Source organism: Lepidochelys kempii, chromosome 21, assembly GCF_965140285.1.
Source record: "Lepidochelys kempii isolate rLepKem1 chromosome 21, rLepKem1.hap1, whole genome shotgun sequence".
Classification (NCBI taxonomy): Eukaryota; Metazoa; Chordata; order Testudines; family Cheloniidae; genus Lepidochelys; species Lepidochelys kempii.
In genome coordinates, this window is record NC_136400.1 from 18554222 (window position 1) to 18568508 (window position 14287).

Consider the following 14287-nt stretch of genomic DNA (forward strand, 5'->3'; position numbering starts at 1 on the left):
GAGTCTCATAAGAGAAACTTTCGAAGACCTGGGCCTTCTATCGAATGTACAGACATCAACCCTGTCCCCTATTCAATGGATAGAGTTCATAGGTACAGTGTTGGACTCAACACAGGCAAGAGTATATCTCCCAGAGTCTCATTTCCATACCCCGTGCAACATCGTACAAGGTTTCAGACAATTCCTTATCACTACAGCAAGGAATTGCCTAAAGCTCCTTGGCCACATGGCACTTGTACCTATGTAGTACATGTGACACTATGCCCCATATTCTTCATAGAAATATTGTAGTATGTTTATAGCATACCTAAGATTATTTTATGCAAAGTGGGTCTTGTGAGATATCCTTGGAAAGGTTATGATTTCCTGAATATGATTATCCTATTTGTATGCATGTATTATTTTTGTATCTAAAGTTAGGAATATTGACTATATATCTGTACTACAAAAGTGTTTGCACCTGGGGAATGGCCATCAGACAGAATGCAATCAGTCTGAATGTGCCATTAGGAAAAACAATAGGTCTTTGAACATGGTAATCTCCCACCATCCTGGGATGCTACAAATGGCCTCTGACTCATGGCTGCTTTGACACTGCAGAGTCGTGATCAAAGTCACATGGTACTGGACTGGATAATAGAATACCAGTATTTTTCCACTGAGGGGGGTGGGGGAACCACATTGGAAAATGAAGGGTTTCTGCCATACGTAAAACCCATTTAAGGCTGGGGAGTGACTTAATCAAGGTCGCTCTTCACTGAATTTTTGCCCAGGATGACTGCTGGTAACATCCAAGAAACAAAGGAGAAGGGGGGAAGGGGAAAGAGCTGAGCCCAGGCTGGGAAGGTGTCTGGCCTGTGAAAGAAATACCTGGAGTTTTCAGCTGCAAGCAAGAGCAGCTTGCCTTCAGGAAACTCTGCAATCTCTCTAAAACAACATTTAGGGTGAGAAATTGCTTCTTGTAACCCGTTTCTTTACTATTAAGCTTAGCTTGCGTGTTTGTTTCATTTGCTGGGTAATCTGCTTTGATCTGTTTGCTAACCCTTATCACTTAATCTATCTTGTGTAGTTAATAAACTTACTTTTGTTTATTCTGAAACCAGTTTGTGGAATTCGTAACTGGGGGGCAAAAAGCTGTGCACGTCTTCCTCCACATTGTGGGAGAGCGAATTTTATTTACTTACACTGTACAGTTCTCTGCAGCGCAAGACCATACAATTTTGGGTTTACGCTCCAAAGGGGGTGTGCACTTAAGTGCTGGGCAATTCCCTACCTGATTCTTCCCATGCAGAGCTCATGTCAGTGTCTGTGTCTTTCTGAAGCTAGGTGTGTCCCTACCTGTGTGTGTGCTGGAGGAGGCTCTCCAACGTTCAGAATGAGTTTGTGGACTGTCTCAGCAGGTCCTTCCACAGCCGTGAGTGGTTCATCCGCTTGGATGTTGTGAACACCATCTTCCAACAGTGGGGAATTCCTCAGATAGACTTGTTCACCACGCAACATAACAGGAAGTGCCTGCAGTTCTGCAGCTTCCTGAATCACAGCACGGGCTCCATCACGGATACATTCCCTCTTCCTTGGAAAGAGCACCACCTGTACGCATTTCCACCCTTACCACTTCTTCACAGGGTGCTACTCAAAGTTTGAAGGGACGAAGCCGTGGTGCTATTGATAGCTTCAGCCTGGCCTTGTCAGCACTGGTACACGTCTCTCCTGGAAACGTCAGGGGAAAACCCGATCACCTAATTGCTGCTCCAAGACCTGATAACTCAGGATCACTGCCGCCTCCAGCACTCTAATCTCGAATCTCTTCACCTCACGGCGTGGAAGCCCCATGACTAAACCCAATGGAGCTGACTTGTTTGGGCCCAGTTAGGGAAGTCCTCCTTAGTAGTAGGAAACAGTCCACTAGGACTACCTACCTAGGCAAATGGAAAAGATTCACGGTTTGGTCTTCGCAATATCTCCCATTTTCTGCACTCTCGTCAATATCCGTGATATTGGACTACTTCCTGCACCTAAAGCAGCAAGAGCTTTCTTTGTTGTCAATAAAGGTCCACGTGGCTGCCATTCCCTCCTTCCATCCAGGAATGGGAGGCTGGTCGGTGTTTGCCAATCCGATAGTTGGTCGTGTTCTTAAAGATCTTGACAGGCTATACCCTGATGTACAACAGCTGATCCCAGCCTGGGATCTTAACCTGGTTGTTTCCAGACTAATGGGGCCACCCTTTGAACCACTTGCAACATGTTTTCTGTGCTTTCTCTCCTATAAAGTGGCATTCCTGTTAGCAATAACTTCTGCCAGGAGGGTGTCTGAGCTTAAGTCCCTAACATCTGAGCCTCCGTACACTGTGTTCTATAAGGACAAGGTTCAGCTTTGGTCGCATCCGGCCTTCCTCCCTAAAGTTGTCTCCCAGTTTCCTGTTAATCAGGATATTTTTCTTCCAGTGTTCTACCCCAAGTTCTACACAAAGTAGCAGGGAGGAAAAACGTCATTTGTTGGACATTTGCCTGGCGTTAGCCTTCTATATCAAACCGACAAAGCCATTTCAAAAATCTGTTCAGCTGTTCATCGCGGTAGAAAACAGTTTGAAGGGGCTTCCAGTCTCCTCCCAAAAAATCTCATCACGGATTACTTCCTGTATCCGGGCATGCTACGATCTGGCAAAAATACCTGCCCATGCGTTGACAGTGCACTCCACAAGGGCACAGGTGTTGTCAGCGATGTTCCTGGCCCAGGTTCCAACCCGAGAAATCTGCAGGGCTGTGACATGGGCCTCAGTCCACACCTTTACCTCGCATTACGCCATTACTCAGCAGGCTAGAGATGATGCAGCCTTTGGCAGAGCATTGCTGTAATCAGCGAACCTTTGAGCTCTGATCCTGCCTCCAAATTTCGGCTTGGTAATCACCTAAATGGAATCAAAATGAGTAATCACTCGAAGAAAAAACAGTTACTTACCTTTTGTAACTGTTCTTCGAGATGTGTTGCTCATGTCCATTCCAATACACACCCACCTACCCCTCCGTCAGATCATGGCTGGCAAGAAGGAACTGAAGTGGCGGTGGGTTGGTGCCATATTCGGTGCCATAGAGGCACAACTCCAGGAGGTGTCTGAATCAGCCCAATGGGTACTGCTAGGGGAAAAACCTTCCAGCTGCCATGCACATGGCACGAGCACACCTAATTGGAATGGACATGAGCAACACATCTGGAAGAACAAGTTATGAGAGGTAGGTAACTTTTTTTGCACGCATTCAAAATGGGAAATGACGGCTTAGGAAGGAGTACTGCAGAAAGGGATCCTGGGGGTCATAGTGGATCACAAGCTAAATATGAGTCAATAGTGTAATGCAGTTGCAAAAAAAAAAAAAAAAAGTAACATCATTCTGGGATGTATTAGTAGGAGTGTTGTAAGCAAGACACGAGAAGTAATTCTCCCGCTCTGCCCCGTGCTGATTAGGCCTCAGCTGGAGTATGGTGTCCAATTCTGGGCGCCACATTTCAGGAATGATGTGGACAAATTGAAAAAAGTCTGGAGAAGAGCAACAAAAATTATTAAAGATCTAGAAAACATGACCTAAGTGGGAAGATTGAAAAAAAAAAATTGGGTTTGTTTAGTGTGGAGAAGAAAAGACTGAGTGGGGACGTAAGTTTTTCAACTATATAAAAGGTTGTTACAAGGAGGAGGGAGAAAACATGTTCTCCTTAACCTCTAAGGATCATACAAGAAGCAATGGGCTTAAATTGCAGCAAGGTCGATTTAGGCTGGACATTAGGAAAAACGTCCTATTATCACGATGGTTTAGCACTGGCGTAAATTGCCTAGGGAAGTTGTAGAATCTCTGTCATTGAAGATTTTTAAGAGCAGGTTAGACAAACACTTGTCAGGGATAGTCTGTATAATACTTAGCCCTGCCATGAATGCAGGGGATTGGACTAAATGACTACTTGAGATCCCTCTAGTCCTACGATTCTGACTGGGAAGTCAGATGAGATGAACAGGCCTTATAATCTATGAATGAAATTTCCATACTAAATTTTGTTTAATAATAATTTAGTTACAAGGATAGCTCTGTAACTTAATGTTAAAATTCTGTACAGAAATTCTGTAGCTAGCAAAAAAAGGACATAGTTAAGGTTAAACTTACAAGACAACTTCCTATCTTAAGCATAATTTATGGCTAAAATGTGATCATATGCCATGTCAACAGTAAATCTATTGGTGGGTCGATTAGTTTGTTAGCATGTTAGTCCCATATCAGTTTAAGTTTTGTGATTGGTCTATAGAACTTTTATAATGGAAAAGATATTCTAGGTCAGAAGTTCAAGATCTAAGTGGGACTAGGGTAAAGTGGGTCAGATTTTTGTTTGGAGAGGAGTGAGATGATGGAAGGCGCTTAGGATCAAAAAACCTTGATGGTACTTTCATCATTTTGTCTCTGTCTGTGTGTGTGTGTCTGTGTGTGGTTTTTATATGTATTCAGAATGAATGTGAGAAAACTAATGGTATCTGAATTCTTTTGTAGGTGGAAGATACATGAAGCCTGTATGCTGGCACTGGGCTCCGTGAAATCTGTTATCACAGACAGTGTGAAGAATGGTAGAATCCATTTCGATATGCATGGATTCCTGACAAATGTTGTTCTTGCAGATCTCAATCTGTCAGGTATGTCAGCAAAAATTCTTTGAGTAGTGGTAATGGCTGCGCATCTGGTAGCCCAGAACCATTGAAAAGCATTTCCAAATATAGGTGTTCAGTGTATGTAGAGGAACTGATATGGTTGATAAGGTGGAATACTGTTGCACAGAAATATTTGGGGGAAACTGCACAGGTAGAGGGGCATCGTATTTGCATGCCCTGCCACATTTCACACACAATGTAAACTTGCTTAATCTAAGCCAGTCTACTTTCAGTTGAAACTTCTTGTGTAGGTGGATGGCTCTGAACTTGTAGGATCCTCTGAGGGTGGAAGGGATACTATCTTGGGGAGCTCTCCAGGAGTTAGAAAAGTCAGTAGCATCCTTTGAATACTTTAAAATAATCCCAGGAGGTCTGTAACATCTAGTTTTAAATTAATCTGTTTTGGTCTCCATTCAAACCAATAATAATAATAGCTGATTATGTACTATGCAGGGGATCTCCTCACTTTCCCATCTTAACTTTCCCAGGGAGGCGTAAAGAATTGTTAAAATGGACTGCCAGTGATTCATGTTTAAGAAAACAGGTCAATCTGTAATTTTGACCTACTTGGTTTGAAGTGTGTGTTGTGTTAAATATGCCAGGCTCTTATAGGAGAAGTGAGCAGTTTGAGAGACTAGATAAGCAATAGTGTTGATTTCACTGTGGCGGGGTGTACCAACCCCACATTGGGTCAGTGGGATGGATCAATTACTTGAGCCCAGAAGGCCATGCCCCCTTTCCCCTGCTGTGCATGCTCCAGATGGAAGAGCCAGATAAAAGAAGGCAGCCCAGCTCAGTCAGGGCTGACTGTGGAGGAGAAAGGACGTGTACTGCAGGTTCCTGCAGAGGTGCCTGCGACACTCCAGGTGGTAGAGCCTGAGGACCCGAATTGTGCTGCAGGTGACTTGCTGACTGTGAAGACTGACGGAGAAGCCAAGCTGCTGCCACCTGAGGAGATGCCCAGGACACAACTTGTGTTAGGAAGTGACCCAGGGAAGGTAGTAGAAGCCGATGCCTGAACACCTAGGTGGGAGTTCTCTGGCTTCATAGGGACCTGGGTGAAGAGGGCAGGGCCGGGTTTCCTTACTAGCCCCATAGGCCACCAGGCGTGACTGCTTGTCTGCTCGTCTGCTCTACGTCCCAGCCCAGAAGCGTAGGGGTTATAGACTGGTTGTTTTGCCCGGCCAAGGGGCCATAGACTGATAGCTGTTTTGCTCTGCCCAGGGGGCCAATTCCCCCAATTGCTACCTACCCACCCCAGCCAGGAGGCTTAGGGGCCATAGACTGTTTGTTGGTTTTGCCCCACTAGTGGATACAGACTGATCATAGTTCTGTCTTGTCGAAGGGGGCCAGGACTCCAGTTCTGGGCGTCAGTCCCAGCCCGGAGGCTCAGGGGCCACAGACTGTTTGTTTACGTGGCTCTGCCAGGGGACCAGAGCACACCTTGCTGCAACTCTCTGTATTAGCAAGAAAACCTGACAACAGTGTGATGGGGTGTACCAACCCTGTACTGGGCCAATGGGGGTGGCCCAGCTCGGTACCCAGAGCCCCCATCACATTCACATTTAAGTTTTCTCTGCACTGAAGCAATTTACTAAAACAGTACTACCAGTTCTGGCTCTGGTTTTGCAGGGTGGGGAACCATTTTTGCTGTTGTCCGTTAGTTCTGGGCGTAGACATGGCTTTAGATGCCCAGAGTAGTGGATGGAGACAGACTCTTAGTTATGACTTTCTGCTTTCAAGTTCAATTTGGTTTAATTCAGCAACAAAGTCTGAAACTCCCTGCCAGCTACTGTAGTGTTTCTAACGGTTTTTATCCTTGTTTCTTTTCCAGAAACGTTTCTTTGCCAATCAGTTTTTCCCTTTTTGGATTGGATAATATTGGATTTTTTTGTTTTCTAACAAAACAATACAATTCATGCTCTTTACATCCCTCTTTAATCAACTTGACTCTGCGGAGATCCTATCTACTTCCAGGGCTACTGCAGGAAGGGAAGCAGTTGTGATCCAGGTGTTACCCAGGGTCTTAAGAATCCACTGCAGTGGTAACTAAATTGTTTTATTCCTGCCACTGCCTGGAATGAATCAATGGGAACAAAGCAATTCCGTCTGATAAAAGATTAATGCAAGTCAGCGTGTTCTATCTAAAACTGCAGTTTATTAGATTTAAGCACACACAGACATAAGCAATATTTTCCTAAAATCTGGAATAGTATTTTGTAATTAACAGCGGGTTTGCAGTGGCCAGTTGCTCACCTGCTGGGGAGAAAAGGTGTCAGGAAAAACATCTCTCAAGATGGTTTCAGAGGACTGCTTCAAAATACACTCTATTAGCTAGTCTTTTATAACTAACTTCTGCAAAACACATAGGTCATAATGACCCCTACTAAATCATCACTTTTCCTAACTTTCAATAAACTACTTATCAACAAACATTCCTAACAATCTTAATTATAGTACTTCTATATCAGAGGTCCTCAAATTCAAGGTTCTTGTCACCCAAGGTTTTCAGTCTGTTGACTTTTTTCTTTCCCCTCCTCCCATTCTGATTAGCAGAAACTGACAGCTACTTTTGACCTTGCCTCTAAAATCCTGCTTTCAAATTAACCCTATACTATGTGGTGTTGTATTTTAATAATTCATGGAGGCTGAATGCTCATAATATGGTTACAATTAGCTTGATCACAGTCTGGGTGGGGTACACACACCGCTCAAATCTGGGGCAACACAGAAAGGGAGAATTCCTGGTCTTTGTGGGCCTCCAATAGCTCTGGACTCCCTGGGGTGCATTCTTTAAGAATTTTTTAGAGAAATTTTGCTTTTCAAATAGTCTGATTTAGAACATCAGTCACGCTGGGAAGGGAAACTTGTGTGGGGCTGTGGTTAGGAAGAATTCTTCCCTTCCATGCAGATCACATTTTAAGTGTGCTGCTCTTCTGAAAAGTGACTTTTCCCTTTTTACCCTGCTGATCTGTTCCCTGTGAGCATTCAGAGTTTGATCTGCTGACTTTGTGCTCCTGTTCAGCATGAAGCAACCTGCCTTATTTACAGACTAGTTGCAGTGCACAAGGCCCTGTGGCCTCTTCATTCCTTAATATCCAAGGCTATAGAGGGGTCTGTGATTCCATGTCCTTGTCTTCTTTGCTGCCTGCAAATGTCTAACTATCTTATTGTCTTGACTGCTATAGAATCTTTTTTACCATATTTCACAAGTTAGCAATCAAGAAAACGCAAACAAAAAAATCCAAACAAAAACCTTGGGATGACCTGCAGTTTTTAAATTGTGTTGAGTTTTGCTGGCAAGTGCAGCAGGAAACCCAGAGCACAGGCTCCTTCCCTCCGATCCTTGACACCTGGCTTCCACAGGACATTGCCTGTGTCACCCGCCATCACTAAGATCGGTTTGATCAGAATGATGCTGAGATTCAGGGCCTTGCTATATATGGTCCTCACTTCCCAAAAGGTTCACCAGTTCCTAATAAACTTAAACCTCTCCTCCTTACACCATTGTCTCATCCACAGATTGAGTCCCTGCCTTTCTGGCATTGTGCATAGAATTGGAAACATTTCAGACAGTTCTATCACGGAGGTCCTTTAATCTCTTATCTAGTAGCCTAAATTTGCCTTCAGGACCTTTCCCCTAGCTTTTCTTCTGTCATTAGTACTTGCATATACCATGACCACCATTCCTCCCTAGCACTCTGCACATAAGTTAGTCTAGATGTCTCCTGAGATCTGCAACCTTTGTGCCCAGCTGGCAATTTGCTATGTGGTTCTTTCAATCATCAGGTGCTTGGGGAGTCTGCTCAGATGTCCACTATCCTTTGATAAAGTGGCTAGCTAATTAATGAGCTTGCCTTGTTCAAGAGAATATCTTGAGCAGTGAAAGATAATACCTCACTGGGCTTCAAGGCCAGAGGAAATTGGCTGGAGTCTCCCTGGGTATAATTCATGAGTGGCTTAGAGACCATTCATGCAACTCAGCTGCGTATCTCTCTCCACCTGTTGATCGATGAGTGATCACAGCAACCTGATAGCTGGAGGAGTTTGCTGCTTGTCACTAGCATAGCATTGTGAGAGACAGCCCAAGGCTTGGGCTATACTGTCGGGGGGGGCGGGGGGCGGGTTTCGAACTAAGATATGCAACTTTATCTTAGTTCGACTTACCTGGCCATCCTCATGGCGGTGAGTCAACTGCGGCGGCTCCCCCATCGACTCCACTTACTCCTCCTGCCAAGGTGGAGTACAGGCTTTGATTCGGGGATTGATTTATTGCGTCTAGATGAGACATGATAAATCGAGCCCCGATAGATTGATCACTACCCTCCAATCCAGTGGGTGGTGAAGCCGTACCCTTAGATGAAGAGTTTAAGGGGACTCAGCGGTCCCACAGTCTAGGTTGTGCCCCAGTGGTACATTACACCCCCATTAATACTAGCCCATGTGTGTTAACTAATCTTGTTACCAGCTTGCAGAATGACTGATCAACTTCCTCATCCTGATTTGGTGTCTATAATAGACCCCCACCCTAACATCACTACTGTTCTTTTCCCTTTCTAGCCTCACTCAGAGACTGTCAGTAGGTCTGTTGCTCACTTCCCTTTGGACCTTGGACCAAGTGTACACATTCCTGACATATATTTCCAATAATAGAATCCCCCATTAGAATTACCTTGCTCTTTCTAGTAACTGGAGTTTCTTCCCCCGGGAGGGTATCCTCAGTGCAAGAGGATACAATGACATCATCTGGAAGGAGGGTTCCAACTATGGGATTGTTTCCCTCCACTCCAGCTTGATGTTCTCCTTCCTTGAAACTTTCATTATCCTTAACAGCTGTCGGACTGGGGGTGGGACCGCTCTATTGTGTCTCTGAAAGTCTCCTCTATGTACATCTGTCTCCTTCCATAAATATGATAAACTTGATAGTCTCCACTCTGCTGTTTGGTTTTCTGCTTGCATTAGTTTTATCGTTGCAGTTGTAGCGGGGTGTGTGTGTGTTTGTTTTATTCGCCTAGTCCATCCGCAAGCCAGAGCTTCCTTCCACCAGCACTGACAATAACACTGATAGAAACAGATCCCACAGTATGAATATTTTTGTGATAATCCTCATCTATGTCAGAGCTTCATCTAGAACGTAGTGACTGCCAACCCATCAGCATTTAGTCCTCCCCAAATCTGCTAACTCAGGAGAATGGTTGGATTAGACATCCCAACCTAAATTCCCTCACAGCCCTCAGCCCTACCTCTGCTACACATCGCCTCCATATTGGTGCACATAACAAAATTCATTCCACACATGGATGTAATAAATTAGAGGGAACATTGATCCCAACCTGGACTCTCCATCTCACAACTTGGTATTTAAATGGCCAGCAAGTCTACAGCATTTGTGATTGGAGGCCATTCAAAATATTCTTAATGACAGCAGGAAGAATTTTACCAGAAAATGTTTTCTGGCCAAACGGAGGTTTTTCTGTACCTGGGCAGAACAGAACCAGTTATCAGGGCTAGTAGATATCTCTGTAATTTTAGACTACCTCCTCACACTCAAGATATCAGGTCTTTCTGTTAGCTCACTTCAGGTCCACCTAGAAGCAATCAGTGCATTCCACCTCCAGTAGTATTCTATTTTTACTTTCTCTGTCACAAACACATTCCTAAACTGTCTGACTAGGACTGACCAGTAGTGAAGCCAACGCTGAAGTGGGATCTCAATATCATACTTTCAGCCCTTTCCAGGCCACCTTTTGAACTGTTGGCCACAGTTCAATGTCACAACTTTCTATGATGGTCACCTTCCTGGTTACTGTTATGTAGGCCTTGGAGGGTGGTGGGTGAGCTGGGGGCCCTCATGGTTGACGCACCATACATTACATTTCATAAGAGAAGATATCCTTTGCCTCCACCTGAAATTCATCTGGAAGGTAATTTCCAAGTTCCACATAAACCAATCAGTTTTCTTACTGGTATTTTTCAGGAAGCCTCTTCCCTTCAGTGAGGGGAGGGGACTTCATAGAACCATAACATTAGAAGAGACAGCACGGGTTCTCTAGTCTAATCTGCTGCCAATGTGCAGGATTTATTATGTCTAAATCATCCAAGACAGATGGCTATCCAGCCTCTTTTTGAAAACCTCCAGTAAAGGAGATTCCACAACTTTCCTAGGCAGTTTGTTCCATTATCCTACTGCTCTTACAGTTAGGAAGTTTTCCCTGAGATTTAATCTATATCTGCTATGCTGTAGTTTGAATTTATTGCCTCTTGTCCTCTGTGGCAAGAGGGAACAATTTTCTCCATCTTTTTTATGGCAGCCTTTCAGGTATTTGAAGACCATTATCATATCCCCCTTTAATCTCCTCTTTTCCAGATTAAACTTACCCATTTCTTTCAGCCTTCGCTCATATGGCTTGCGTTCCGTCCCTTTAGATCCTCTGTGTCGCTCTCCTCTGGATCATATACATTGGTGACCAAAATTGGACACAGTCCTCCAGCTGAGGCCTAACCAGCGCTGAGTAGAGTGGTACTGTCATCTCCTGTGACTTGCATGCTATGCCTCTGTTAATGCAACCTAAAATTACATTTGCTTTTTTTAAACAGCATTGCATTGTTGATTTATGCTGAGGTTGTGATCCATCAAAACTCTCAGATCCTTCTCAGCAGTGCTGCTGTCAAGCCAGTTTTCCTCCATTCTGTATTTGTGCATTTGGTTTTTCTTTCCTAAGTGTAGGACCATACATTTTGTCTTTTTTGAATTTCATTTTGTTGTCTGTAGCCCAGTTCTCCAATATATCAAGAGATCCCTTTGAATTTTAGTTCTGTCCTTCAAAGTGTTTGCAAACCACCAACCCCCACCCCCGCTTTGTGTCATCTGCAGATTTGATCAGTATGCTCTCTATTCCTACATCCAGGTCATTAATAAAGATGTTAAACATCACCAGACCCAGAAAGATCCCTGTGGAACCCCACTTGAGACCTACTTCCATTCTTTGTATGCAGTTGTTTAACCAATTACGTATCCACATAATAATAGTTCCACCAAGCCCACGTTTCTCCAGCTTATTTATGAGACTGTAATGTGGGACGGTGTCAAAAGCATTGCTAAAGTCCAGGTATATTATGTTTCACTGCGTTTCCCCCTATCCAGTTACTTTGTCAAAGAAGGAAATCAAGCTGGTTTGGCGTGATTCCATGCTGGCTGCTAGTGATCACTTCATCCTCCAGATATTTGCAAATTGAATGTTTTATAAATTGCTCTAGTAGCTTCCCAGGTATTGAAGTCAGACTGACTTGCCTTTAGTTCCCTGGCTCTTCCTTTTACCCATTTTTAAAGATGGACACCATGTTAGCCCTTCGGTCTTCCAGGACCTCTCCTGTCATCCATTAGTTGGCAAATATTATCGCCAGTGGCTCCAAGATTTCTTCAGCTAATTCCTTCAGTACCCTCATGGTGAATAGCATTCGGCCCCACTGATTTGAATTCATTCAAATTGGTCAGAAGATCTGATGTGTTCTTTACTTATCCCAATCTGCATCTCTTCCCCTTTATTGTCTATGATGTCTTAGCTAGTCATACGGTTGAAATCTGCCCTTTTGAAGTCCAGTGGCCTTGTTTTGCTGTTCTCATGTCCTCCTTTCCTTAGGATCTTGAATTCTATTGGATCATGATCACTTCTTCCCAAGTTCCCGACCACCTTTGCATTCACAACTAATTCATCCCTGTTGATCAAAACGAGATCCAAAATGGATGACCCCCTTGTTGTTTCCTCAACTTTCTGAATCACAGAATATCAGGGTTGGACAGAACATCAGGAAGTCATCTAGCCCAACCCCTGCTCAAAGCAGGACAATCCCCAACTAAATCATCCCAGACAGGGCTTTATCAAGCCTGACCTTAAAAATTTCCAAAGACAGCGATTCCACCACCTCCCTAGGTAACGCATTCCAGTGCTTCACCACCCTCCTAGTGAAAAAGTTTTTCCTAATATCCAACCTAAACCTCCCCCACTGCAACTTGAGACCATTAATCCTCATTCTGTCATCTGATATCACTGAGAACAGTCTAGATCCATCCTCTTTGGAGCCCCCCTTCAGATAGTTGAAAGCAGCTATCAGATCGCCCCTCATTCTTCTCTTCCGCAGACTAAACAATCCCGGTTCCCTCAGCCTCTCCTCATAAGTCATGTGTTCCAGGCCCCTAATCATTTTTGTTGCCTCTGCTGGACGTTTTCCAAGCTTTTCACATCCTTCTTGTAGTGTGAGGCCCAAAACTGGACACAGTTCTCCAGATGAGGCCTCAACAATGTCGAATAGAGGGGAACCATCACGTCCCTCGATCTGCTGGCAATGCCCCTACTTATACAGCCCAAAATGCCATTGGCCTTCTTGGCAACAAGGGAACCCTGTTGACTCATATCCAGCTTCTCGTCCACTGTCACCCCTAGATCCTTTTCTACAGAACTGCTGCCTAGCCATTCAGTCCCTAGTCTGTAGTGGTGCATGGGATTCTCTGTCCTAAGTGCAGGACTCTACACATGTCCTTGTTGAACCTCATCAGATTTCTTTTGGCCTAATCCTCTAATTTGTCTAGGTCCCTCTGTATCCTATCCCTACCCTCTAGCGTATCAGAAAGTTGTACCCTATACATGCTAACAACATTACAGGACATATTATGATTTGTTGTATTAGTCTTCCAACAGATATCAGGGAAGTGATATAAGATGTCAGACAAGCATTGGTGTTCCACCTGCAGAAAACTAAACCAGTCAGAAAATCGCCTAAGCTGTTTGTTGCTGTAGCAGAATGAGCACAGGGACAAGCAGTATCTGCTCAGAAGCTCTCTAAGTGGATATATGTCTGTATCCTCCTTTGCTATCAGTTGGTGCGTCTCCCTCCTCCAGACAGGGAGAGGGCCTATTTCACTAGAGCGCAGGCAACTTCAGTAGCATCTCTTTGAAAAGTGCATATGATGTAAGACAGTAACCTGGAGTTCATCCACACTTTCACAAAGCATTATGCTTTGGACCAAGCCTCTTCTGCCAATACAGTCTTTAGAATCACAGCATTACAGACATCTGTAGCAGCTGCATCTGTGCACACACCTCCTATTTGAGTACTGTTTGCCAGTCACCCTTGCATGGAATACGCTTAAGTACCAGAACTCGAAGAAATGGAGGTTACTTTCCTGTAATCGGAGGTTCTTCAAGATGTGTGGTCCCTGTTTGTATTCCACCACCCACCCTCCTTCTCCTCTGTGTTGCATCATGATTAGATTTGCAGTAGAGAAGGAACTGGAGAGGTTGTTGGTCCTCACTTCTCTTTGTACCCTTGGTGCTGAGCTCAGAGGTGTGAACCAATGAACGCTACTCTCAATATGTTCTAGTCTCAGGTGCATGAAGCACATGCATACCCACACGTATAATACAGATAGGGATCTAGTTACAGGTGTGTAACCTCTGTTTCTTCCTATTCTGTCATGCAGGCTGGATTCAGTCCACAGGGAAGACGTTTGGTGGTCCTGCTTGTAAGCCTTCTTTATCATATAGAGAAACTTTCTCTATTAGTATATCAGACAAATCTTGCATTTTTTGAGATGGCAGGGTTTTGTT

General features: G+C 44.2%; 1 protein-coding gene across 6 annotated transcripts in view; it reads left to right on the forward strand.

The window, feature by feature from the left end:
- IPO9 (importin 9) overlaps window positions 1-14287 on the forward strand; it is a 204363-nt gene that overhangs the window by 105253 nt on the left and 84823 nt on the right. For all 6 annotated transcript variants that reach the window (XM_073320215.2, XM_073320210.2, XM_073320212.2 and 3 more), the window contains one exon: window positions 4528-4667. In XM_073320215.2, the coding sequence (XP_073176316.1) occupies window positions 4528-4667 (140 nt within the window). The remainder of the gene's footprint in view (window positions 1-4527; window positions 4668-14287) is intronic.